The sequence below is a fragment of the Trachurus japonicus genome, chromosome 6 (assembly GCF_045865225.1).
Source record: "Trachurus japonicus isolate A0001 chromosome 6, Traja_1.0".
Lineage (NCBI taxonomy): Eukaryota > Metazoa > Chordata > Actinopteri > Carangiformes > Carangidae > Trachurus > Trachurus japonicus.
Window position 1 is genome coordinate 12,622,343 of NC_140912.1, and position 23,414 is coordinate 12,645,756.

At 42.7% G+C, this 23,414-nt stretch overlaps 2 protein-coding genes across 6 annotated transcripts; one reads left to right on the forward strand and one right to left on the reverse strand.

Annotated features, from left to right (window-relative positions):
* Window positions 1–556: 556 nt before the first annotated feature.
* On the forward strand, window positions 557–16,629 carry kcnc1b (potassium voltage-gated channel, Shaw-related subfamily, member 1b). 3 transcript variants are annotated; one of them, XM_085778917.1, is made up of 4 exons: window positions 557–2,365; window positions 5,948–6,875; window positions 7,459–7,632; window positions 8,702–10,858. In XM_085778917.1, the coding sequence occupies exons 1-4, from the start codon at window positions 1,799–1,801 to the stop codon at window positions 8,839–8,841; spliced, it is 1,809 nt and encodes a 602-aa protein (XP_085635043.1). In that variant the 5' UTR covers window positions 557–1,798; the 3' UTR covers window positions 8,842–10,858. The 3 variants fall into 3 exon arrangements, with proteins under 3 accessions (XP_085635043.1, XP_085635046.1, XP_085635044.1); XM_085778920.1 differs by lacking the exon at window positions 8,702–10,858 and adding an exon at window positions 15,250–16,629 and having other exon boundaries at window positions 623–2,365; XM_085778918.1 differs by lacking the exon at window positions 8,702–10,858 and adding an exon at window positions 11,358–12,030 and having other exon boundaries at window positions 623–2,365.
* On the reverse strand, window positions 12,729–23,033 carry sergef (secretion regulating guanine nucleotide exchange factor). 3 transcript variants are annotated; one of them, XM_085778921.1, is made up of 11 exons: window positions 22,929–23,033; window positions 22,514–22,655; window positions 21,418–21,570; window positions 20,717–20,811; window positions 20,491–20,551; window positions 20,298–20,411; window positions 20,148–20,210; window positions 19,351–19,506; window positions 18,083–18,249; window positions 16,686–16,722; window positions 12,729–14,103 (listed from the first exon to the last, which is right to left on the reverse strand). In XM_085778921.1, exons 1-11 carry the CDS (start codon window positions 22,968–22,970, stop codon window positions 13,940–13,942), a joined length of 1,194 nt encoding a protein of 397 aa, XP_085635047.1. In that variant the 5' UTR covers window positions 22,971–23,033; the 3' UTR covers window positions 12,729–13,939. The 3 variants fall into 3 exon arrangements, with proteins under 3 accessions (XP_085635047.1, XP_085635049.1, XP_085635048.1); XM_085778923.1 differs by having other exon boundaries at window positions 14,089–14,191; XM_085778922.1 differs by lacking the exon at window positions 12,729–14,103 and adding an exon at window positions 15,485–15,607.
* Window positions 23,034–23,414: the final 381 nt, after the last annotated feature.

Below are 23,414 nucleotides of genomic sequence, written 5' to 3' on the forward strand. Positions count from 1 at the left end.
AGGAGAGGAGGCTGAGGGAAGAGACCAGCTCTCCATCTGCAAGAGCGAAGAGCCAACGAGTGTGAGAAAGAAAGAAAGAAAGAAAGAAAGAAAGAGGGTGTATTCCTCTTTTTCCCATGAGAAAATTTAGTGTGTCATGGTGTTGAAACATTATAGTGATGCGCTCCATTTGCAGCATTAATTAGTGAATTAAACAAATTATTAGTAAATAACTCAGTCTGTTTTTACTCAATCTGAAATCTCACGATAATTAAACGTCAACTGGCAAAATAAAATAACCAAAAAGTTGTGAATTTCCAGTGAGCGATGGCGCCCTCTGCTGGCGCCTTCAACGCGTCTACAGGCCCTGTCGGGTAATTATTACACAGATCAAGTGCCGCGCATTAAGTTGCGCAACAACAACAAAAAAAGAAAACAAAAGAAAATCTCCTGTTGGATTCAAAGTAGCCTATCTCCTCTGTGCGAGCAGCGATAGATACAAACGTTCATCGGTGTTATTATTAGGCTACTGTCTCACTTTCTGACACATAAATCATGAAATCGTATAGGAAGCTGTCTGTCTGGTTAGAGTCTGTTTGATCGCATGGGCGGATCTGCGCGTGCATGGCTCCAGGGTCACACCTTCTCCCGCCAGCTGTGCGTGAACACGATGAGTCCCCTGTGACTGATCCATCCGTCCGCTCACCGACCGTAACCCGGCCAGCGACGACGTTAAGTGAGAGGGAAAGGGGAAATTGGGCAGCGATGACAATTTCAACAGCCTTAATTGGAGGAGAAACCTGACAGCGCCTTGTAATAAATGCAGGTTCCTCCACTGGGCATGCTCCATGTGATGTGAGAGAGGAGCTGGGCACCGTGTGAATAACAGGCAGTTTGGGCGTTTTTTATGATGTGATTGTGTGTGAGGAGGTTTGTCGCCCTCTCATCTCTGATTTTCTTTATTGAATCACGCAGCGCAGAGGGAACAACATTATCTCTCCCGCACGTAGTGGATCTTCTCTTCTCTTCTCTCACCATGCATGAATGAAAAGGAGGAAAGTCTGTGCGCAGGGGAGCTTGGCGTCTCTGAGCTGAGACAAAGACCTGCGTGTATCGTGGCTGGGTGTCGGTGAAACGCAGAGAGAAAGAGAGAAAGAGAGAGAGAGAGAGGGAGAGAGAGGGAGAGAGGGAGCGGGCAAAGCGTCGGTGTGAAGGAGGTGAGTCTGTAGGCAGCAACAGAGGAGGGACTGAAGCAGCAGCAGCAGCAGCAGCAGCGCCGAGTCTCTCCATGCACCAGGAGCTGCCGAACAGGCGCTGTCCGCTCAGCACCACCACCACCGCAGTCACCTTGCTGTGAAAGTCACAAAGCCGCTCAGGACTCATCTGATCAATTACCGCGACCTGGGGAGTCCAATGAGCTGGATCTATTCTGCCGGCGTTTGTCCTTTTATCTCGACATCTTGGATTTACAGACCATATGTGACGTCCATTCTCAATGTGATGCCATTGGTTGCGATCATTTTTGGATTTCGATTCTATACTCCTACCCTCCAGTGAGTCTGATTGTTTATGATCCTCCAGTCGCATGGCAGGTGCGTGTAGAAATAACAGCGCTGTAGAGGGAATGTAGCTTGGTGCGTGTCAAAGCACTCCTGATTTCTTTTCATAGTTGGTGAGAAACGACAGGTTGCTGTGCGCGCTGCTTTTTCTTATGTAATTGTTTCCCTCAGTTTAATCACCGCTGTGCATCTAGTTGCACGGTGCGCCTTGACTTACCCGAGATGAAGGGAACTTATTGGAGAAATGCCTAAGGGACGCAATGGGCCTGAGCGACGACAAGGATCGCATTGTGATAAACGTGGGAGGGATCAGACATCAGACATACCGCAGCACCCTGCGCACCCTACCTGGCACCCGCTTGTCCTGGCTGGCCGAGCCTGATGCACCCAACCACTTTGACTATGATGCCAAGATCGAGGAATTTTTCTTCGACCGCCACCCCGGCGTGTTTGCACATATCCTTAATTACTACAGGACAGGTAAGCTGCACTGCCCGGCTGATGTCTGCGGGCCCCTCTATGAGGAAGAACTGGCCTTCTGGGGCATCGATGAGACAGACGTGGAGCCATGCTGCTGGATGACCTATCGCCAACACCGGGAGGCAGAAGAGGCCCTTGATAGTTTCGGCGGGGGGGGCCTGTTAGACATGGGGAGCGAGGATGCTGAGCCGGAGCAGGAGCATGGGGATGCGGATGAGGTGGATGAAATGACAAGGAGGCTGGCGCAGGCTGACACCCATGACGCCAGGAGTGGGAGCCTGTGGAGCCGGTGGCAGAGACGTGTTTGGGCCCTGTTTGAGGACCCTTACTCCTCTAAATATGCAAGGGTGAGTACAGCTTTGTGCTTCCCTCTCCACTTCAGATTTGGAAAACTCCTTAATGAGTTTTTGTGAGCTAAAATAAAACTCTTAAATGTTTCATTTGTTTGAAGCTGAAAAGCACAGTTGTGAATTTGTTTACCTCTGTCCTTTGATGGTGAAAGGAAGACTGGTGGATGTGGAGGGCTTTAGAGAGGCTTTTGATGACCTTGAAATTATGCTCCCTGGGGTTTCCACAGCAAGGATGTGACTGTGCTGAGAGGGAGGAAGAGCAAAAATCAGCATAAGACTTCATGTGTCAAAACCATTTGCATGCAAATCATTTCCCACCAACCTCCTCTACCTCACAGAGGACCATAAAGAGGCTCAGTCTGACTCTCACAGGTCCTTTGGATTGATATTTCCAGGACACAGGGATCCCTGAGCTGGCCGGCTCTTTGGTTAAAATAGGTCAGCTACACACTAGGAAACCAGATCTTTGGCACCACCAGAGTTTTAGTGGCAGACCTCCAGACAGAAAATTGGGTTGCTGTTCGAGGTGGCATTTTTGGTCTTTGTCACGGGCACTTTTCCATCTGGGCGCGATGCCTCTCATTGATGACAATGAACTGACTTTACACCTTCTGTTTTTTGACCACTGCCCCCCGACAAAGACCGCAGCGCCGCACACTGCTTTAACAGCTGTGGCAGCCTGATTGGTGTAATTAGTCATCAGGCCCCATCCAACAAGTGTAAACTGTATTGACATGTTCGCACTCTTACAGCATTTGGGGGAGTGGTTTAACCAAAAGATCCACACAGTTCAGACAGTTTTGCCTTTTGAATGCAGAAGATTTTTACATCACAGAAAGCTCCTCAGATGTGTCCTACATTTGACAAAAAAGCAGAGCAAAGATTGACAGAGCTCCACCAAGTCTGGCAAGAAGATTAATTAGAACTGAGCCCCAGAGTTAATTACAGACTCTATTCTCTGTGGATGCATTAGTGGAAAACCCTTGCCACTGCATAACACTGTAGGTCTGTGGTTTGCCAGCAACAGTGAGAATTAGCCTATAAGGAGCAAACAATCTTTGCTTGTCACCCTACATTCAGGCCACACTGTTCCTGGCTGTCACAAAGACACATAATTTAAGAGGCAGTCTGATGAGATGCAGCATTTGTTTAACAGTTTGAGGGGTGGGATGCTCAGGGGGCTGAACGAGCCAGTGCATCAGCGGTCGACATGAAAGTGGCTTATTAGAACGAGGGTTTATAAGACTGGCGGGTGCAGGCTGTGGGGGTGATGGAGATTTGTCATGTCTCTTGCTAATTCATGCACAACAGCAGGAAAAAAAGAACATGAGCGCCAGCTAGAGCTGAAACTCAGTGTAATCTTCATTATGTGATTATTCTCTGGATTAACTGCACAATAAATCAGGCCAAAATGTGCAAGTTGACATATATAAAAGAGCTTGTTTTGTCCAAACAACAGCTCGTATCTCAAAGAGATACAGCTTACAGTCATAAAGGACTTGATAAGAGAAAACCAGCAACAGTTCTCAGTTCAGAAGCCACAGAAATCTAATTTAGAAATATTTCTGCTTAAAACAATGCGTTAAATATCAAAATTGTTGCATATTATTTACAGTTTCTTGACTCAATCAAGATGACAATATAAACATTTTTGTTGAGACAGCAACTGTAAGGTGCAGACGGGGCCAAATGAAGCCACTGGGACAACCCCAATGAGCGGTCAGCCTTTTATTAATGATGATTTAGTTAAAGATTAAGTTATTTATAAATGTGCACCGTGTGAACTTTCGGGCCCCTGAAGGTTCAGGAGCAGGTGTCCACTAAAGTTAAGCTGGTGAGGTTGACTCATCTCTGTGTTATCTGGTAAAATAGTTATTGCTTGCAGTTGTGTTGGATTGGATTGTAGTCTAAGGTGCACTTGTTATTTTGCACAGTACATACTGTAGAGGGGGTGGACAAAACAACATTATGCAATCTGATAAAACAGCACCACGTACTAAAATCTCTCTTAGACTGTGTCAGCACAGGTTGAACACTGTTAGTTTGACTGAGCTACATTTTAAAAGTAAGTTTGTATCGTGATAAAATGTCAAGTTTCCCCTTTGTCCACACTCAGGGTAAACATTATGTAGCCTACTGAATTTAAAGTGAAATCAAAAACTCACACAGCCATTGAAATGCTATCTTACAGAGTGTGAACCGCAGCGACCCAAGAAACTGAGTTCTGAGATCCACATAGCGGTTGTCAGTATGTTGTCAGTGTGCTGTAGTAGTCACTGCTAATACACAGTTTCTCTCTGTAGCATCATACTGTCATAGATGGGAAGCAGACATTCATAAGCAGCAGCGATTTCCTCAGTACAATGCGATGAATTGCCAGTGATGAGATATTATGATGAGGGCCTGTTTTCCGTCTCATGCTGCATGCCTGCCTTTCTGACACACTGTGAATGGACACAACTGACTAAGATGTCGAGTTTCCTTTGCTCAGTGGAATATATACGACTTCCTCTTGCCCAGACATGCCCCACTCCAACCTTGCTCATCCATGATGCCATTCATTACTCCTCCCAGCTACTTAACAATGCTATGCATTAGTCTGAGAAGTATACATGCATCTATTGATCCAACTTTTGTGACTCAGTGGATGATTAAGTAAATATCTACTCTTCCTGTCTAGCTTCTCTGTTCACTGGCTCTGATCTGTTGATGATCCATTGAAGATATAGCTGCCTTTTTATCCATTCAAGCTGCAGTAAATTACATGAGTGCTGACACATACCATAAACCAGTAGAGTATGATCAGAGGACGATAACATGAGGACAGAGCTGCAATCGATACCAAGGAGAGAGGACTGTATCTGTTACAACCATAGTATGCATCCGAAATATCGTAACCTAAATGTGATGAAATGTGATCATCCAATCGAAACATGATGAAGGCTAAAGTAGCCTACCCGTTTGTACTCATTTGCTATTAGGGGAAATATAGGTTTCTCACAAAAGTGTGTTGTCAGCTCAGCGAGCCTCTCGACTCACTACGATTCCCAAGAGCTGATCATCTGCACAGGATGACCTTGTGTAGGGAAGACCTACTGTACCGATGCCACTGAGGGGGAAGAGCCCACAGCTAAATTTAGTCACGGGGGTTGACACTAATGGCTCGACCACTGCTGCTGCTGTTGGTGGCTCTTTGTGGTTCTGCATGAGGCACACCCTTGAAAGTGGCGTGACCTTGAGATGGAGGCAGAGGGAAGGGGAAGGAAGACTGGAGATTGCGCATTGATTGTCCCTTTTACAATGACACGTGTGAATCAAGATACACCGAGAGCAGGGTGGGTGGGGGTAGGGGTGGAGGGCGGGCAGTGAGAGAGAGCATCAGTGCCACTGTCACTGTCGAACCAGTTGCCACTGTCTCAGATTGAATTGCATTATGTTGAGCTAAGAATGGCAGCAGCTCGTGTTGAGCTCAATCACCTTGCATGTCTTGCTGTGCTCATTCTCCTCTCTGTCCTTCTCCCCCCTTCTCCCCCTCCTCTCTATTTCTTCTCCTGCACCCTGTTCATGTTTGCTGCTCAGTGGGTGGCTCTGGCCTCGCTCTTCTTTATTCTGGTGTCCATCACCACCTTCTGTCTGGAGACCCACGAGGCCTTCAACCCCATCATCAACCGCACTTATCTGGAGCTGGTGGACAACGTCACGGTGCCGCACACCTACCAGGAGACGGAGACCGCGGCCTACCTCACCTACATCGAGGGCGTTTGCGTGGTGTGGTTCACTTTTGAATTTCTAATGCGAATAACTTTCTGCCCTAATAAATTTGACTTCATACGGAACGCCCTGAACATCATCGACTTTGTGGCCATCCTGCCCTTCTACCTGGAGGTGGGGCTCAGCGGGCTCTCCTCCAAGGCAGCTAAGGACGTCCTGGGTTTCCTGAGAGTGGTCCGCTTCGTGCGTATCCTGCGTATCTTCAAGCTGACGCGTCACTTTGTGGGGCTGAGGGTGCTGGGCCACACGTTGCGGGCCAGCACCAACGAGTTCCTCCTCCTCATCATCTTCCTCGCTCTCGGTGTCCTCATCTTCGCCACTATGATCTACTACGCTGAACGGATTGGAGCTAACCCCAACGACCCTCGAGCCAGTGAGCACACGCACTTCAAGAACATCCCGATCGGATTCTGGTGGGCTGTGGTGACCATGACGACCCTCGGCTACGGAGACATGTACCCTCAGACGACCTCCGGTATGCTGGTGGGAGCCCTGTGCGCCCTGGCTGGTGTGCTGACCATCGCCATGCCCGTCCCTGTGATTGTCAACAACTTTGGAATGTATTACTCGCTGGCCATGGCAAAACAGAAACTACCAAAGAAAAAGAATAGGCACATCCCTCGAGCTCCGCAACCCGGTTCTCCTGACTTCTGCAAGACGAGCATCATCAGCTCCCCGCAACAGAGCCCCATCACCCCCATCACCCCCCACGACGTTTTTGAGATAAAGTTTCAAGGTAAGAAACTAAGATGACATACTCGTCGTATATTCTCTCTCTCACCTCTACATCTTCACAAAACAAACACATCGCTACTCTTCGTCTGTTCCCACACCTCAATACGCTGATGATTTCCCACAGAAAATAATCAATGCATATGTAATGAAAAGCTTTTCCTCTGAATAGACGAATAGAGAGATGAGGAAGTCTGTGAGTGATCTTGCTATTGATTTTACACCTATTAATGCAACGATTCAGTCCTCCCCTCTTAAAGGCGGAGAAGCTGTGTCCAAGTATTTGTAATCATGATGGCATGAAAACGGATGTTTTAACTACTCGATTCCCCCAGAATTACTTTGGTTGCATTAGTGTAAAGGCATTCATTGACCTTTGGTACAGTTTGTATTCAAAAACATGGAACAAGGGAAATATTAGAGAGCACTTATACATACAGTGTTGTTACACAGGTTAATCCCTACAGGTTGTGGAGCGTAACACTGGCAGATATATTAAAGAACGCATTACTGAGCTGGTATATGAAACCAGATTTTTTTTTTCCTGTGTGTTTTTCTTTCCTTCTTCTTTACTGTCTTCTTATAAGATTCCAAGCTGAACGGTGAGGCAGCTAACGCAGCTCTGGCCAACGAGGATTGTCCTCATATAGACCAGGCCATATCTCCAGAGGAAATCTTCAGCCCTAGTGAGAGAGAGCGGCCCTGCTTCCTGGTCACCACCGCTGAACGCCCCAACCACACAGGGGGCAGAGTGAGGAGGGGTACGTACAGTAACAGCCAATCACAGGCCCCCGTAAGACACTGACACCGTGTAGACCGTAGACAGGATACGCTTCCTTTATTCCTCTTTGCTGAGTGTTACACCTCAGTTTTACACAGACACACACACTTACACAGTCACACACACACACACAAAACTACAAAACCTCTTATTACAACCTTCACACACTTTCACAGCAGCTGCTTCTCCTCAATCATCCCATTGGGAATTGTATATAGTCCAAGTCATAATAACATCTGTTAAGGCCAAGCACAATCACCACAAATGTCAATAATAATTGTCCACATCTACATAATATATTTTTTGATACCATGCATACTGTTATACCCCCTATTTATTTACCAGTAAGAAAGCTATTTTCGAGATTTATATGATCTAGAATGTGTTGTCTTACATGCCTAAGAAAGTATTTGTGCTATGCGTGTATCATGTATGTATATGTGTGTTTTAATGATAAATACCATGTGGGATCCTGACTTATGAGTACATTGCTCTTGAACCATAATGGTGCATGAAGTGTCTTGCTGATGGGTGCTATCAGTATGGTGAAGGAGCACAACACAAATGGAGGAAGGCTAATGTTAAATATTAATATCACTAAGAGCCAAATTCAAGCTCACTGATTTTTATACTTTAATACCAGGTTTCAGTTTACTGATTACTTTAATTCAGATTTGATATCAAAGTTCAAAACATTCCTAAGAGAGCCCAGTTAGTCTCCAGCTGTATGTGCAGCCAGCACATCAACAGTCTGAAATTCTACCTGTAGCTGAGATACATTCCCTGCCTGAGGTGCCTACCTTTTCCAAGTCTTTTATAGTGTTATACTCCGAACCATTCCAGTACCACCCGGTGCATGCTGTTGTACTCCTGATGCACTCAATGCATGGAGAAAAATAATCTGTCTCAAGTCTGTGTTGACCTGTTTCTTTGGAGACAAAAACAAGAAAGCAACAGGTGTAGTATTACCAGTGAGGAACACCAAAACATTTTGTCATGGATTTTAGTGCTGCAGTGTACTCAGAACGTTCTCTGTTTTTCAACTGAAGGTTATGAAAAGCCTTGGAGCCTTAACAGCATGTCTGGCATGAGCGGGGATGCCTCTGGAGTGTCCTCAGTGTCCGCCCTGCCCTGCAGCCCACCCTGTCTAATGCAGCACTCACATTCTCCCATCCCATCCATTATGTAGCATGGTTGAGTAGCAGACACAATGCCATTGGAAGGCCAGTCCACACTCCTCCTTCTTATCCTTCCTGTCAGATTTTGCTTTTACACTTGCCTTCGCTCCTGCTTTTTTCATTTTGATTTCTTTCTTTTTCTGGAAAACTGTATCTTAACTGTGCTAATACTCTTCCCAAGTGTTCTCCTTGGGTGTGTCATCATATCCTCGACTAGAAAACATTGGCACATGCCACTCTGCATGGGTCACTTAAGTTGCAGACAAAGCACTGTTTTACTTCTACCACAGGCTAACCCCACTTTCTCCCTGTGTTTAAATCATTGCCTGTTGCTCTGTTGCTTTTGATCTCGCATACTCTTTTGCCAGTAACTTTTATCTCATCTGCTTTTTACAATTTTGTGAAAGAAATTTTCATAAGATGTAACCCCTGCTAATATGCTGGACATTAACAATACATGGCTTTTAAACATATCTAAAAGGTACCATTGCCAGCTGTTAAGGGAACTCCTCCTAAGTGCTTTGTACGTTGCAAAGTAGAGACGTTATCCTTCTGAAAGTGCAGAAAAGGCTTAATGTTATCTGAGTGGCCATTAAAAAATATTTCAACATGATGTTCATGATGTCCAATGCAATATGGAGATGATGACAATTCCTATGATACTAGTGATGAATACGTCTAATGTCAAAAGAACTAAAACTGTTTGTTCATTTGCATGAACTGCATGAGAAATTATGTTCAACAAGAAGCTAACTGTAAAAAAACAACAAAAAACAAAAACGTTTTCTTTCAAAAGCTTCTAAAGCTATGTCATTTTTTATGCATTTTGAGACAGCTTTACAAGAGACTCAGTCATAGCAGAGATTTTTATGTAGCTGCCATTCTTTGCCTTTCCCCAAATTCATACAGTATATTTATTTTCTTGTTTTTATTTGACTGGGGCCTCCAACTAAAATAGTGTGATTGAACTTGAACAATCTGTCATAAAGCCAACCAATGCTGTTATGAGCATAAATAGTTTTTATACAGCTATATTTACAGGTAGTATGAGTTTTTAAACAGTATCGACAGTCTGCAGCATTTTCAGTGACTGCTGTGATGCCTAAATTAAGGCAAGACTCATGAATTATTAAACAACGGTGCCTTCGTACCTGGTGAGGCAAAGTAAAAGTGAGTAATTAATTGACATGATATTACAGAAGTGCTCCCAGTGTAGCATCAACCTACTTTATACCATGCTCATAACAGTGTAATGAAAGCTTTATTTGCAAGGTGCACCTTGTATCTTTTGCACCCTCGTACCCTTACTCATAATACAATGCCCAAATGGTTATTACTTTTGCACCATACAATGCATACTAGAATTTAGCCTTTAGTGAGATTCACAATTTCGAGCAAAAAAAGAAGAAAAAAAAAACACACACACACACAAAAATACGGACTTAATATTCCTGAACTCAAGAACATTTTTGTATCATAAAGCACAAAATATTAAAGGGGACCAGGCAACTCTACAGAGCCAATATACAGTATGAAGTTATGATCAACAAGAGATGTCAGGATGACTCCTGCACTATGTTTGTCTATTGATTTAAAACATCAATACTGTTACTGTTACATGTATTGATACTGTCCCAATAATTATGCACAATTTTTTCAGGGCACTTTAACAAATATGATGTTGACCAATTAGAAATTTTAATTTCTAGAAGAAGATATAAGTATAGCAACTCATCTAATTTTGTTTCTTCTTCTTCTTCATGTCTCTTGTGGTAATTAATGGACGTTATATATTTAAAAAGAAAAAAAAAAACCTTGTGAAGATTTGATGTGAAGAGATGCAGGTGAATTATATGCTCATGCAATTCAAGTGAAAAAAAAAAATTCCAATGCGACACGGTATGGGATGTGGGTCTACTTGGGGAAAGGTAAACGCATGTATTTTACATTTATGCAACAGAAAGGTATTCAAATAAAAAAAATATGTAAATATAAGTCCTTGCATGAAATAAATTTTATACACAATGAGTGTTTAGACTCCGTTTTTATTCAACAGCACTATGCATACATACAACTTTCCTTTCGTACTAGCTTGAGGCTAGTGCTTTCAGCTGCTGTTTGACCCTCTTCCTGCCAATGTTCAGGTCAAAGAGAGCATAAAAAAACGAGGTGACTGTGAGCAGCATGACACAAAGTATACAAACGCATGACAGTGACTGAACTACTGTACATCAACCCGTAAAACGCAGCATGATCTCGGGCATGTTTATTAACCGACTCAGAGTCCAACCTCTGTACACAGACAGTACATCGTCGTCTGATGCCTTGGCTAAGCATGGGAAATACATGGTAAACCTCTCGTTTACCATGAGGAACTAACGGAGCACATTTTCTTTACTCTCCAAGCTAGTGTCATCCCTCACCTCTCCCCGCACCTCAGAGGTATCCATCACCGCCATCATTTCCACCATTATACATAATTTGTGTAATAATTTATTTTTGTTATTGTTTTTTTATATGTTTATAGAGACCCAGCGACAGCACCGGAGCAGACAACCAACAGAGTCAGTTTGTGTTATGAACCATGGTGTACCAACCACTATGTGTATGACCCATAACGGCCCATCACCCACCTGATAGTCCTGTAGCATTGTTGTGTGTATTACTTAGTATTTTTAAATGGGTGTGACAGTGACAACCTGTACATCACAAACTCAGCATAGATGTAGCACTGAGGAAGTTTTGTTGTCAAGCCTTATGTAGCTCAGTATCTGTGACTGGTTACTGTGTTGTAATTTGTGTGCCTATTTTTGGTGTGTGCCAGTGCTGTAAATACGCTTTTATGTGTGCTGAAGTTGTGTGTACCAATGTTTTTGAGTGATCATCAACTATTTGTGTGCTTCTTCTGTTGATAGAAAAAAAAATGTTGCTCCGATTTAAATCCACCCACCTCTTTCTGCCCCCACCCCCCAGCAAAAACCTGTCACTTGTCATGTCAGCCGGACTAAACAATGGGAAACAAAATCGTTAACTTTGCACTGTCATGGTCACATCTTTGTAGACTTTTTGCACTGTTTTGCACCAGTGAACTTTTAACATTCTTTTGATATGTTTTCAGGCATCAAAGAGATAACATCCACAAAAAAATGATAAAAGATCATACTTTGAAAAAAAAAAAAAAATGAAAAAAAAAAACACCACTCTTACCTTGTATTAATGAGGCATTAAAATGGCCATGTGTGCTGTTAAAATTTGGTAAATCGTTTAATGTCACTCAAACTTGAATAATAAATATTCAACATTAACTGAATGTTGATACTGTATATCTTCATATATACATACTGATAATTATTTTGTCTTATGTTTTAATTGACAATCATGTAGAATTGGATTATTATTCTTTTTCTGCACGCATGCAAATTGGTGAATTAGTATCTGATACTAAGCGATGCCAAAACATCATATGCCTCATACTGGACAAGTGCCTCTGTTATGCAAGTTCTTCTTACCATTCAGGACTATAGCTTAACCAACACGACCTAATGTACGCTTTATTTTTAATTAGCCATCAGTCACCAGCCATTAAATACAAGCACCAGTTCAGACTCAAAAAGCAAGGGACACAGTAAGGACCCCCGTATGGATCAGCTTATAAAAGCAAGAGTGAGAAGACCTATAAAATAGTCATCAGGTACAAAGTATAGATTCATTGTTTGTGTAGAAAAGTTAGTGGAAAGGGACCAACTTTTTACCAAACAACTGCAAACACACTGCCAACAACCTACTGAGATCTGTGTGCAGTCTGGATCTACCGGTAGAGCTGAGCACAAATGGGGGGACACAGGGACAGTGTGCTGATGATCATTGTCAGATGAAATAAATATATATATATATCTATATATCTATATATAATAATATAACAGCTGTTATCATAAATGGAATCAACAACGCAACTAAGAGGCAACTGTTGTGTGCCGTTTACTGAGACTTCAGAGTGTGTGTTTTGAACACCGTGCATTTTGTGGTTAGTTATCTCAAGGTGTTCAGTGATCGTTTTGATTGGTTTGTTGTTTAGGGTTTTTTTGTGTCTTTTTGACCAATACAGTTCAGGCTTGTACAATAAATAGTGATAAATAAAAAAACACAGAACTGATCATTTTTTCAGCGAGTGTTGCTTTATTTTTTCAAAGTAATCCAGGTAAAAGCACTTTTAATTTAACTTTTATCAATGCATAATTTCAGTGACACAGATGGTCTTAATTTCCATAATTTATGATAAAACAAATACTTTTAAAATAATAAAGTTAAAGAGAAAATCACCCCCAACCCGAGTCCTGCCATCGCCCTTGACCAAAGCACTGCCTCAGACCTGCAGCTGGTCCCCGGGTGCTGCACTGCGGTCGCCCACAGCTTATAAATATGTAGGTTGGGTCAAATGCAGCGGGTGAGCGTCTCCCAAGAGGGATTAATGAAGGATACAGCATGAAAGTGGTGCAAATAAGACAGACATAGTGTCAAAGAATATCACACAGACTGGCAAGAAGATAAATAAGTGATGGACAGTTAGCAAAGAGAAAAAAAAACACTGTCCTGTATGTGCAAGAGGTAAATCATGAGATTTTGCACAGATTGACTGCCTCCTGACACTCAGGATCACAGCAATAAAACCTCTGACATGCGAAGATGGAGCTATAGCAACAGTCTGGCCCATCCCTCACACGACCCATAACGGCTTCATTGAGGAAGACAAACATGGCAGGTGGACCAAAGGCCATAGGCATGGCCATTTCCTGCAAAGCCAACGCCCCCCAGTTATGTCCATCAAAGTGACGGGCTGGCCAGAGAAATTATGACCTCTGTCCACACCAAACATAACTCAACGTGTGTCCAACCACACGGCAGCATTTATGACGACTGCTATTCTCACCTGCTCAAACAGCTCAGGTAGCCGTCGGCAGGTGAAAGTCACTGTATATTCAAAGAGACTTCAAATAACCTGCAAAGCCACTAAATCACTCAGAAATGTTAAAATTCGTAAAGTCAGTGTTTGTCTCATCTCTGGTCATATGCTGAACGAACGTTCCTGCTGGAGTCGATGCAGAGTTTCTATCACGAGCCAGTTGCCACGGCGCACACTGCCATAGAGTGTCCAGCTCCGCAGCCAATGAGAAGAGGTCTGAGACCAGATATGGGCTGAGGCTGAAAGACGTCGGTCTGTGAACCATCTCCACACATCCCATGTTCGTTCCAGCCCCAGGAAAGGAGACAGCCCCCTGAAAAGGAGAGGGGTCATGGGTCAGTGGAGCTGGGAGCAGAGAGACAGGACTGCAGCACTGTGTGATGCAGGCTAAAATTAGCAGCCTGAAGGAAAAACACAAGAAAAGCTGTGAGAAAAAACAACACACAGACACAAACACGCATGCACAAACACACACACACACACACACACACACACACAGTCTCCGTTCCCATCCTTGACACACAGCCAGTTAACCCCCCCGCCCCCCCTCCTCCTACCCCTCCCCTCCCCTCCGTCGTTCACTACTGGTGAGCTTGTTGGTGGGTGTGGTCAGGTCTGCATCACCGAGGAGACACGTGCCATGGCAACATAGTTACCTAATAGGCTCCATTGCCATGGCAACAGAAGCGAGCTTGCTTTCTCAAGGGTAACACATCTTCAAGCTTTCCCCATCCTGCAGTTGTGTGTGTGCGTCTTTCATGCCATTTGTTTCATTTATTTCATCAAACAGTCTCTTTGTCTTTTGGTTCGTCTTTGAAATTCAGGAGCACCAAAGATTTGGATTTGCCGACAGAGGCCCACGCTTTTTCCAGTTAACAGAGCAGGATATCGTGCCAGCACCTTATGTGACACTCTGCTAGATATGGCTTATGCATTACAGACACACACACACACACACACACACACACACACACACACACGTAGCCTTGTCTTTAAGAAACTGCACGTATTTATAACGGGACTGTATCTGTCTCCATCTTTGACTAAGATTAGTTATTCAACACTCTGGTTCACATTTAGTGAACTTAATCTGTTCAAACATTTTGTTCATTGGGGAGAGAAAGCGTTATTTTGGTGCTGTGCTTAATTCATGGACTCACTGACTGGAGAACAGCACATCAGTGTTTCCATGGCAACAAAGTGCCTGTGCAATATCCTGCACAACAAAATGATGAAAATCAAGACACTCAAACCTAAAGCCATTTCCTTGTAAACAAATCCTGTCACATTTATATTTTCACACCTAACTAACAGCAGCACATCTGCAGCAGGTGCATTTTAAAGCATGATTTACATGATACTTTGAGAGCAAGTTAAAACAGGATCTGATCTAAGGTGTTTGTCCTTCAACAGTCCCGAGAAGTTCATAATGTTCACATTAACAAAAATCTTTCCTCAGATTGGATGAGCTGTGCCCACAGCGTCTTTGGCCTTTCTCCCACCTCTGACCACCGCCGATGAGTTTCATACATGAGGAGAACTTCCTCAGGTGCAAATGAGCAAGGGCTGAACAGGCAACAGATATCATAAGCAGCATGCAATGCTCTCCGTTCCTTTCTGCCTGACCTACTTCAGCACCAGAAATAGCAGCACTCAGGTCTCTGCTTCAAATCCTGTTTTGCTATTTCATCGCTCCTGCCACCACGCTCCAGACAGGAGGAGAAAAAGGGGGAGAGCATGGCAGAGGAGCGAGGTGCTGGAGGTTCACATGAGTTCTCCCTGTACTGGGCCCGCCTTCTCATCAAATAACTGAACTTCTGAAAGCACAGAGCAGCACGTTGTGAGAACTGTCATTATGATGGACGGATGGTGTATCAACTCAAATTATAATGGCACGTCCAGTTAATTGGTTAAATTGGTCAGAACATGAAAAGCGAATGGCTTATTTGCTTGTAGAAAAACCAGCCATGTCTGGCGTTGACTCTCTAATGGAACCATGTGCTTGTATTTCAGTGTTCATCTGCGTTATTTTTATTCATGCTGATGTAAAAAACTGGGTCAGTGTTAAAAATTTAATGGAAAAGATTTTACTCCCAAAAAATGTTTTACAGTGTTAGTTCGGCACAGTAGGAAAGCCGGGAAACTTATTTGGCAAGCCTAGAGAGAATAAAGCAAATGTAATCTCTTTGTTAGTCTGATGAGGAATCAAACACTCAGATATGTCTGTGTTTGTTTAGTATTCTTCCAGGGATGCGTGTGATTGCAGTGTCTGTGTTCTGTTCTTATGTGGATAAAAGGAGATTGTTCTCTAAACAGCCCACTGGAAAAACATGTCTGTAATTGTGCATGTGGCTAATTCAGCTCAATTTACTGTTCGGGTAATTGCTTCTGTCAGTGATACCCATGTATTTATGCTGTAAAGAACCTCCTAATGCAAAGGCCACAGAGCAATGGGCTGACCTCAGAAACCCTCTGCAGCACTACCAGAAGGATTAATATTTCACACTGACGTTGAACTGTAATATATTAAAAGTCTCCCTTACCAGTTCTTTGTTTTAGAGAACAGAATGAAATAGTTTAGACTGATCTTTGTGTGTTCCCTATTTCTTTTATGTAGTCAGAGCAGGAGCCAGGTCAGATCAGATATGATGTCCCTTCAAAGCCACATGCACTTACTGAAACAAACAAGTTTAAATTATTTCTGCTTCCTCTCTTCCTTGGTGTACTTTTCCAGTGCAGTTCTGTACCATGTTGTCTGATGTTTATGCTTATTTATTTTCCTCCAACATGTTTCGTCGGCAAACATATTGGCAGATATGGCTGTTTATTATACAAAGAAGAAACTTTATCCAAGCAAAGTGAGAAGAAAAGCTAAGACAATGGAAAAACACTCACCCACAATGGCAAGGTTGTGTTCAGATCCACATGCGATCTGTAAAAATAAAAGAAATAAAAGAAATTAAAAAAAATGCTTGAAATGCATGTTAAAACAGACAGACAACTTTACGACTGCAATATCCAGGACTTGTTATGCCAACATGGATATTGAGATACTTGTAACCAAACCTGCTCTAAAAAATTAAAAATGAAATAAAATTTCTTGTGTCAAGATGAATTCATCTAGCTTTTATTCATCCAACATGAGTGGACACAACACATGACATTACTGGTGATTTCACTGTAAATACATTAGATGCTTCATACAAAATTACTCCACAATGCAATATCAGAAAGCAGAGCAGACATATGTAATATAAATTCCAGCTCATTCATAAAAGCTAAAGTGTACTGCTGGCCTGCCTCAGGGAATCAAAATATTTTACAATATAATGATAATTTCCCATATTCTCTAGCCTTCGCCACAGCCGTAACAGGAACTGAAGGGAAGGGACTAATTAAAATGCTCATCCTCAACTCAGAACAAAAGTTGTATAAAATAAACATAGACATATGTGTGTTTACTTGGCCTAGTTGGTAAAACAAGGGTGCTTTGAAGCTTTTCATAAAGCAAACAGCTGAGGCAACAAACACACCCAGTGATTCCTGAGCGACTGACAGATCATGATTTGTCACTCCAGTAATGTTCAATGGCCTCATAATAATGTGAATTCACTAAATATTGACTCTGTGGGTGTGTATGGACAGTGTTAGGGCTAACATGGGATCATGTGTTGAGAGATTCATCGTCCACTCAGCTAATCCATCTTGCCTTTAGCTTTACACACATAGGGTGACTACACCTTGACATCGGCCAGTGCTGCTGCAATGATCTACGCGCAGTGGAGCTGTGATCCAAAGCTTGCCCTTGTCCGTCCACGAGATCCACTTTACTGGCAACAATCTCCTACCATAAAGCTGCCATTTAGACTGCAGGTTAACTGCTGCTATCCCGTGATGCTCACACATAATTGCCCTCATGGGAGAGGAGACCTCTGCCTTCACTAAATGTAAGTGGTTCTTTCCCAAGTGGAAGATAATGGCTGTGCGTGTGTGCGTGTGTGTGCTTTACAGGCTATATATTGTGTAGTGAGATCCTACTCTCTGTGGGCCAGGCCCTCATTCAGTGGCACTATGTTTCACCTCATGCTAAACATCATCAACAACCTGTTCTGATAGTGGTTGTCTGCTGCCCCCCGCTGGATTCAAACAGACATTTTTGTTAGACAGAAAACAAAGTTGAGTAAATCATCAATGATAAATCTGAATCTACAGTAATGAACATGTGATTGTTATTTGTGGTTACCCTCTGGTTTGTTCAGTTTGCAGAAGTTCCAAACACTGAGACGTCTTACCTGAGTTGCTCCATGTAGGGCTTTAACCTCTGCAGGGAGGCAAACCTCCTGGTGTCCACCTTCTGCTGGAGGACCGGCCGACTGCTGTTCTGGGTTCTGTTTGACTGATGTGTTTCGGCCCAGCTGTCCATAACAACCTCTGCCCCATGTGAACACTCTTCTGCTCTCTGAAATGAATTATGGCCTTGTTAAGACATGCCAACTGCATTCAGACTGCTTTTTTCACTTTTTTTCCAGACCTTTTTTTGTCATTGATTTTTTTCCCCTTGTCAATTGACACTCAATAGAAATGTTTGCAAATATATTACAAAGGAAAAACTAAAATCACCAAACATATTCAGACCCTTCACTCAGGACTTTGTTGAAGCCCATTTGGCAGAAATTACAGGCTTAAGTCTTCTTGCGTGTGACATGACAAACTTTCCCCACCTGGTTTGGGGGATTTCCTGTAATTTCTGCAGATCCTGTCAAGTTTTGTCAGGTTGGACTTTTTTCAGGTCACTACAGAGATTTTTGGATTGAGTTCAAGTCAGGTCAGGCTAGGACATTTTCTTTTTCACAGTCTGAGAGTCCTTTAGATGTTTTTTTTTTTTACAAACTCCAGGAAGGTTTTCACATGTCTCTTTCTGATGAGAGGCTGCAAGTCCAGATTGGTGGGGCTGTAGTGATGTTTGTCCTGGAACTGTCTCCAATCTCTACACAACATCTCTGGAGCTTATCCGGAGTGACCACTGGGTTGATTACCTCTGTTACTGTACCATGGCCTTTCCAACCAAATCTAGTTTAGCCTGGTAGACACGAAGAGTCCTGGTTGTTCCACACTTCCTCCATTTAAGAATTATGGACGGCACTGGCCCCTGTTTAAACACAACCTGGTCTCTGTCTCTGAGCTCTGCAGGCAGGTACTTCCTCCCCATGCCTTGGTTTCTGCTCCAGTATGCATTGTAAGATATGAGTGACCATGACTTGACTTTAATCAACATCTTGAAGATTATCTAGAGTATCATCATAAAGGGTCTGAAATATTCAGATCAACTTGATATTTCAGTTTTTCATTGGAATACATTTGCAAAACATAAGTCTGTTTATGTTTTATTATTATGGGAGTATAGGTTGATGAGGGGAAAATTACTTTAAATTAGTTTAGCATAGGCCTGAAACATGACAAAATATGAAGAAAACAGAGAGGTCTGATTGTGCTGCAAATCCCATTAAAACTGGAGAGTATCATAGATGTAACATGTAAATCAAATGTTATTATGTTTCACCTGTTTGAGCAACAATGTGTGTCCAGCCGCTCGACACATGTATGACTTTCTCGCCATCCAGTAAGCAGCGGTTCAGAGGAGTTGGAGAGGACAGGAAGGGCTGTGTGGTGGTCAGCTGGCCGTGCTTGTTGCTCCCCCACAGAAACAATTCACCATCTTCAGCACACAAGACAGGAGAAACATTACTTTTCATCCAGCAGACGCAGCAGCAGAAGCACAGAGCAGTAATTGAGTGGTACTGGTCAAGTAATTACAAGACAGAAGGAAGCCCTGCCATAATGATGTCTGAACGTGAAGTGGAGGGCAACTCACTACAACGTTAAAGTATAAATGCCCCATAAGGAAGAGAAGCATGGAATCTGCTTTTAAATTAAATTACTGGTATGTTTGTTCTGCTCATTACTGTTTGCAATCTAGTGACTTAATACACTTCCACAAATGAATGAAAACTTGTAAAGGACATCATGTAGTCTCTGGTGTATATAACGTGCATGAATGCTTGTATCCACAATCTCCAGTATTTCAAGTTGCATTTCTTGTGTGAAAAGTGCTACAAAAATGAGGTTTGTTATCCTTGTGGGGTTGTAGTAAAAAAGCAACTGGACTTCTTCGAGGTTTGTTATCGTTTTTGTTATCATTATTATTACTGTTGCTAAATAAAACACAAAGGTCTTTTTGCTAATGGGAAAATTTGGAGCCCACAAACAGTTCCACGTCCAACTCTGTGGCTCATAATTATACTAAATAAACCAAATGAACACAGGTGTCAACAGCTGTCATATATACTGGTGTCATACCTTTGACGCACACACAATGTGCTGAGCCTGCAGCAACCAGGTGTGATGTTTTCTGTTCCAGACCTGCAACATGAGAACAAATATCTGTCACTCAAAGCCTGAAACTTAATTTTATTTACTGTATCTCTCTCTCAGTGCAGTTCCACTTACCTGGTACCACACAGGGCACCTTAGAACAGAGGTGTGATGGGATCGGGTGTGGACTAAGTGCTCTTTTAGCAAGACTGAGAAGACCGGTTCCCCACTGATAAACACAGCCTGTATCTGAAGGCCATACAGAAAATTAGAATCTGTCGACTGTCAAATGAAAACTTACTGAGCACAGTTTTCAGCACTAACTTACCTGTAACTGCGAGCGAGTGTCTAAGCCCTGCTGCTACACTCACCACCGGATCCTTCAGATACTGAGAACGAACAACACAATGTCATCTGCTTTAAAGAAAATGATCAAACTGATCATGATTAGAAGCTGAACACTAATGATTTATTGCATTTAAGTATGACAAGCATTACGAGATTTCCAAAGTGTGTTATAAAAGTAAGTAAAAGAACACCTGCTATGTACTCACCTCAACTAACAGCAAATCTGCAGAGTGCGTGACAGTCGGTCCAACACCCAGCTGTCCAAATGCATTGGAGCCACATGCCAGTACTTGACCACAATCTGTCCGTATGATACAAAAATAACAGAAGTACCTTTAAATAAAACACACTGAAATATTTAACTTTTGTATGGGTGGAATGTAGTTACAGACATTTGTCCCTCTCTTCCATAACTCTGTTATGGATTTGGGGTAATTACAACAAAAAGCTGTAATTACAAACAGTGTGTTGATATAAATAGTATTTATAAGTCAGAGACTGGTTATTACAGTAACTTTCATATGACATGAACTTGGCATAAGTCTGTGGGGACTGTGTCTATTTTCATTGACTGCCTTTTAATGTAATGTGGTTTGTGTTCTTCTATACAGCTACAGTGTCAGTTAGAGCTACTTTCCCCTATGTTCACATGCTATTGCACAACTACCCTTTACTTATTTTTTTATGTGCAGTTAGTACTGTATGTATATACAGTATGTATGCCATGTTCATTTTTTTGGCTTCAGTAACATCCAGATGATGCCTGCGAGATAAAATAACAATGTCCTGTCACATACATTATCACTGCCTAAGGGGAAATGCTTGAACTTACAAAAAGGGAAAACCCTTCCAAAACCTGTGTGCATGACAAACAGCGTATCATTTCCTAGACTGAAGTGGTGCTCACCAGTGACAAGAAGAGTAAAATCCCAACCACAGGCCACATTTGTGACTGCTTGCTTTAGGCTGCAGCAGAGTTGAAGAGTTAAGATGTCTGTGCTGTGGCCAAGACCCAGCTGGCCTCTGTTGTTCTGCCCACACACAAAGACCTGTCCATTTTCTGTCAGAAACAAAATCCACCATAATAAAAACCAAGTGAATTGTGTACTATGACATACACAGAGACAGAGTGCACAAATGACATTGGCAAAAAGTTAAATAAGAGAGAGCTGAAAGATTTAGAGGAAAAAAAGGTTGTTCAAAGAGTACAGCTTACACACCGACTCCAAACTAAATATATCTAAACAAACAATTGATTTGAAAAGCAAAGAAAAACTCCAAGGCAATCTCTTGAGTAAATAAAATGCCTTTATTTAATCTGGCATTGTCACAATGACATGTTTAAAATGACTACAATCAATTGATTTAATTAAATATTTTGTGGGATAGGCTGGCAGTACACAGAAATAAAACTAGTAACAGTTCACAAGGCAATGTGGTTAAAAGTACTATGAAATTTCACTTAAAGTAAAAGCAGCAATTTCATACTGTTGTAATACAGTTACAAGTAATGGCTCGCCTTCAGTGGTTTTACTTTGGTAAAAGGAAAAAAGAAGCATCGAAATACATTTGAAGAACCAGTAGTAAAGTACTGTACTGTACTGTAAAAAATGTCCCATTTCAGAATAACCTCAATTATTTTATCAAATTAATTCCATTGGATTGATGCAACAATTTGTACACTACGGGTTGGGCTAATGTTGATTATTATACTTTGTATTATTAACATGAAACTGCAGAATCACAGAGAGATTGTAAAGTAAATGCACCACGCACCATTGACTGTAATATTATCAACATTTGTCTCATCAGGCCAGTAGGGGGGGCACTTGACCCATTGGAGAGTCAGGACTGAACCATGGCTGAGACAGGCTGACCATAGACTGTGAGACTGAGCACGTCTTGTAACAGGTGGCCACCGCTCAGACTGTATAATATCTGGTGGTGCAGCATATAAAAGGAGCAGATCCGTTAACCGTTAAGACAACAAACTAAAAACCTACCGGTGACAAACACGGAGTGCCCCCCGCCGCCGCTCACTCTCCGGACCGCCCTGCTGCTCCGCAGAGCCGCCGTGTCGGAGAGGCGCGGCGCTGCCTGGTCCTCCACATGTCCCTGTCCCAGTTGTCCGTAGCTGTTTGCTCCCTGGCAACAGCAACGACACTAGTTACTGACTGACCGTGCACTTTACTTACTGCACGTGTTAACCGGGGGTTTCATCCGGTTTCATCAGCCGTTTCTTTCTGTTTGTCGGTTGGTGAGCTAACGTTAGCAAAAGTGATACAGTAATGCTGCCAAGAAAAGTGCAACTCTGCTAATGGTAAGTATTTAAAACCGTTAAACCACACGACCGGACACACACATAACCTCTGCGTGAAGACACTTTAAAGACACTTCAATTAGAGAAAACTGACTTACCCAGGAGAGCAAACTAAACTCCAGCTGCGACTTGGTTTCCATGGAGTACCAACAAGCTGCCTGTGTGTTCAGTCTGATTTACGACACTGTCGTGAAGCAACATGGCCTTGGATGTATTTGCTCATTCCCCTTTGATGAAGTGATGAATTTATTTGGAAGCAAAGTGTCTTGGTGCTGGAGAACTGTCCAAAATCTGCGTCTCATATATTTTAATAGAGATATATGCCCTCAATAAAATAAAGGCTTTTCAAAGAATTCCTTGGCTCAGTCGGAGTGCCTTTGGACTTCTCAACTTCATGAGCACCTGAACAAATTGTCTGGAGTCTACCCCTCACCTGTGAGCACTCGGTAACTTTTTCTTTGTCCAAAATCTGTATTACCGTCCAGTAACCATCACCAACCATTAAAGTAGCCTGCTAGTTTTAGTAGTCGCCTACAAACAGAGATACATAGGCCTAAGTTTTCAAGAAAAATAGATACCGTAGC

Coding starts and splice junctions, on each gene's coding strand:
- kcnc1b (XM_085778917.1), top strand. CDS start 1,799: ATGGGCCTGAGCGACGACAAGGATCGCATTGTGATAAACGTGGGAGGG. Junction 2,366..5,947: donor ACTCCTCTAAATATGCAAGG/GTGAGTACAGCT, acceptor TTTGCTGCTCAG/TGGGTGGCTCTGGCCTCGCT. Junction 7,633..8,701: donor AGGGGGCAGAGTGAGGAGGG/GTACGTACAGTA, acceptor TTTCAACTGAAG/GTTATGAAAAGCCTTGGAGC.
- sergef (XM_085778921.1), bottom strand. CDS start 22,970: ATGGAAACCAAGTCGCAGCTGGAGTTTAGTTTGCTCTCCTGG. Junction 20,812..21,417: donor TTTTACTCTTCTTGTCACTG/GTGAGCACCACT, acceptor TCATACGGACAG/ATTGTGGTCAAGTACTGGCA. Junction 20,552..20,716: donor CAGATTTGCTGTTAGTTGAG/GTGAGTACATAG, acceptor GTTCGTTCTCAG/TATCTGAAGGATCCGGTGGT.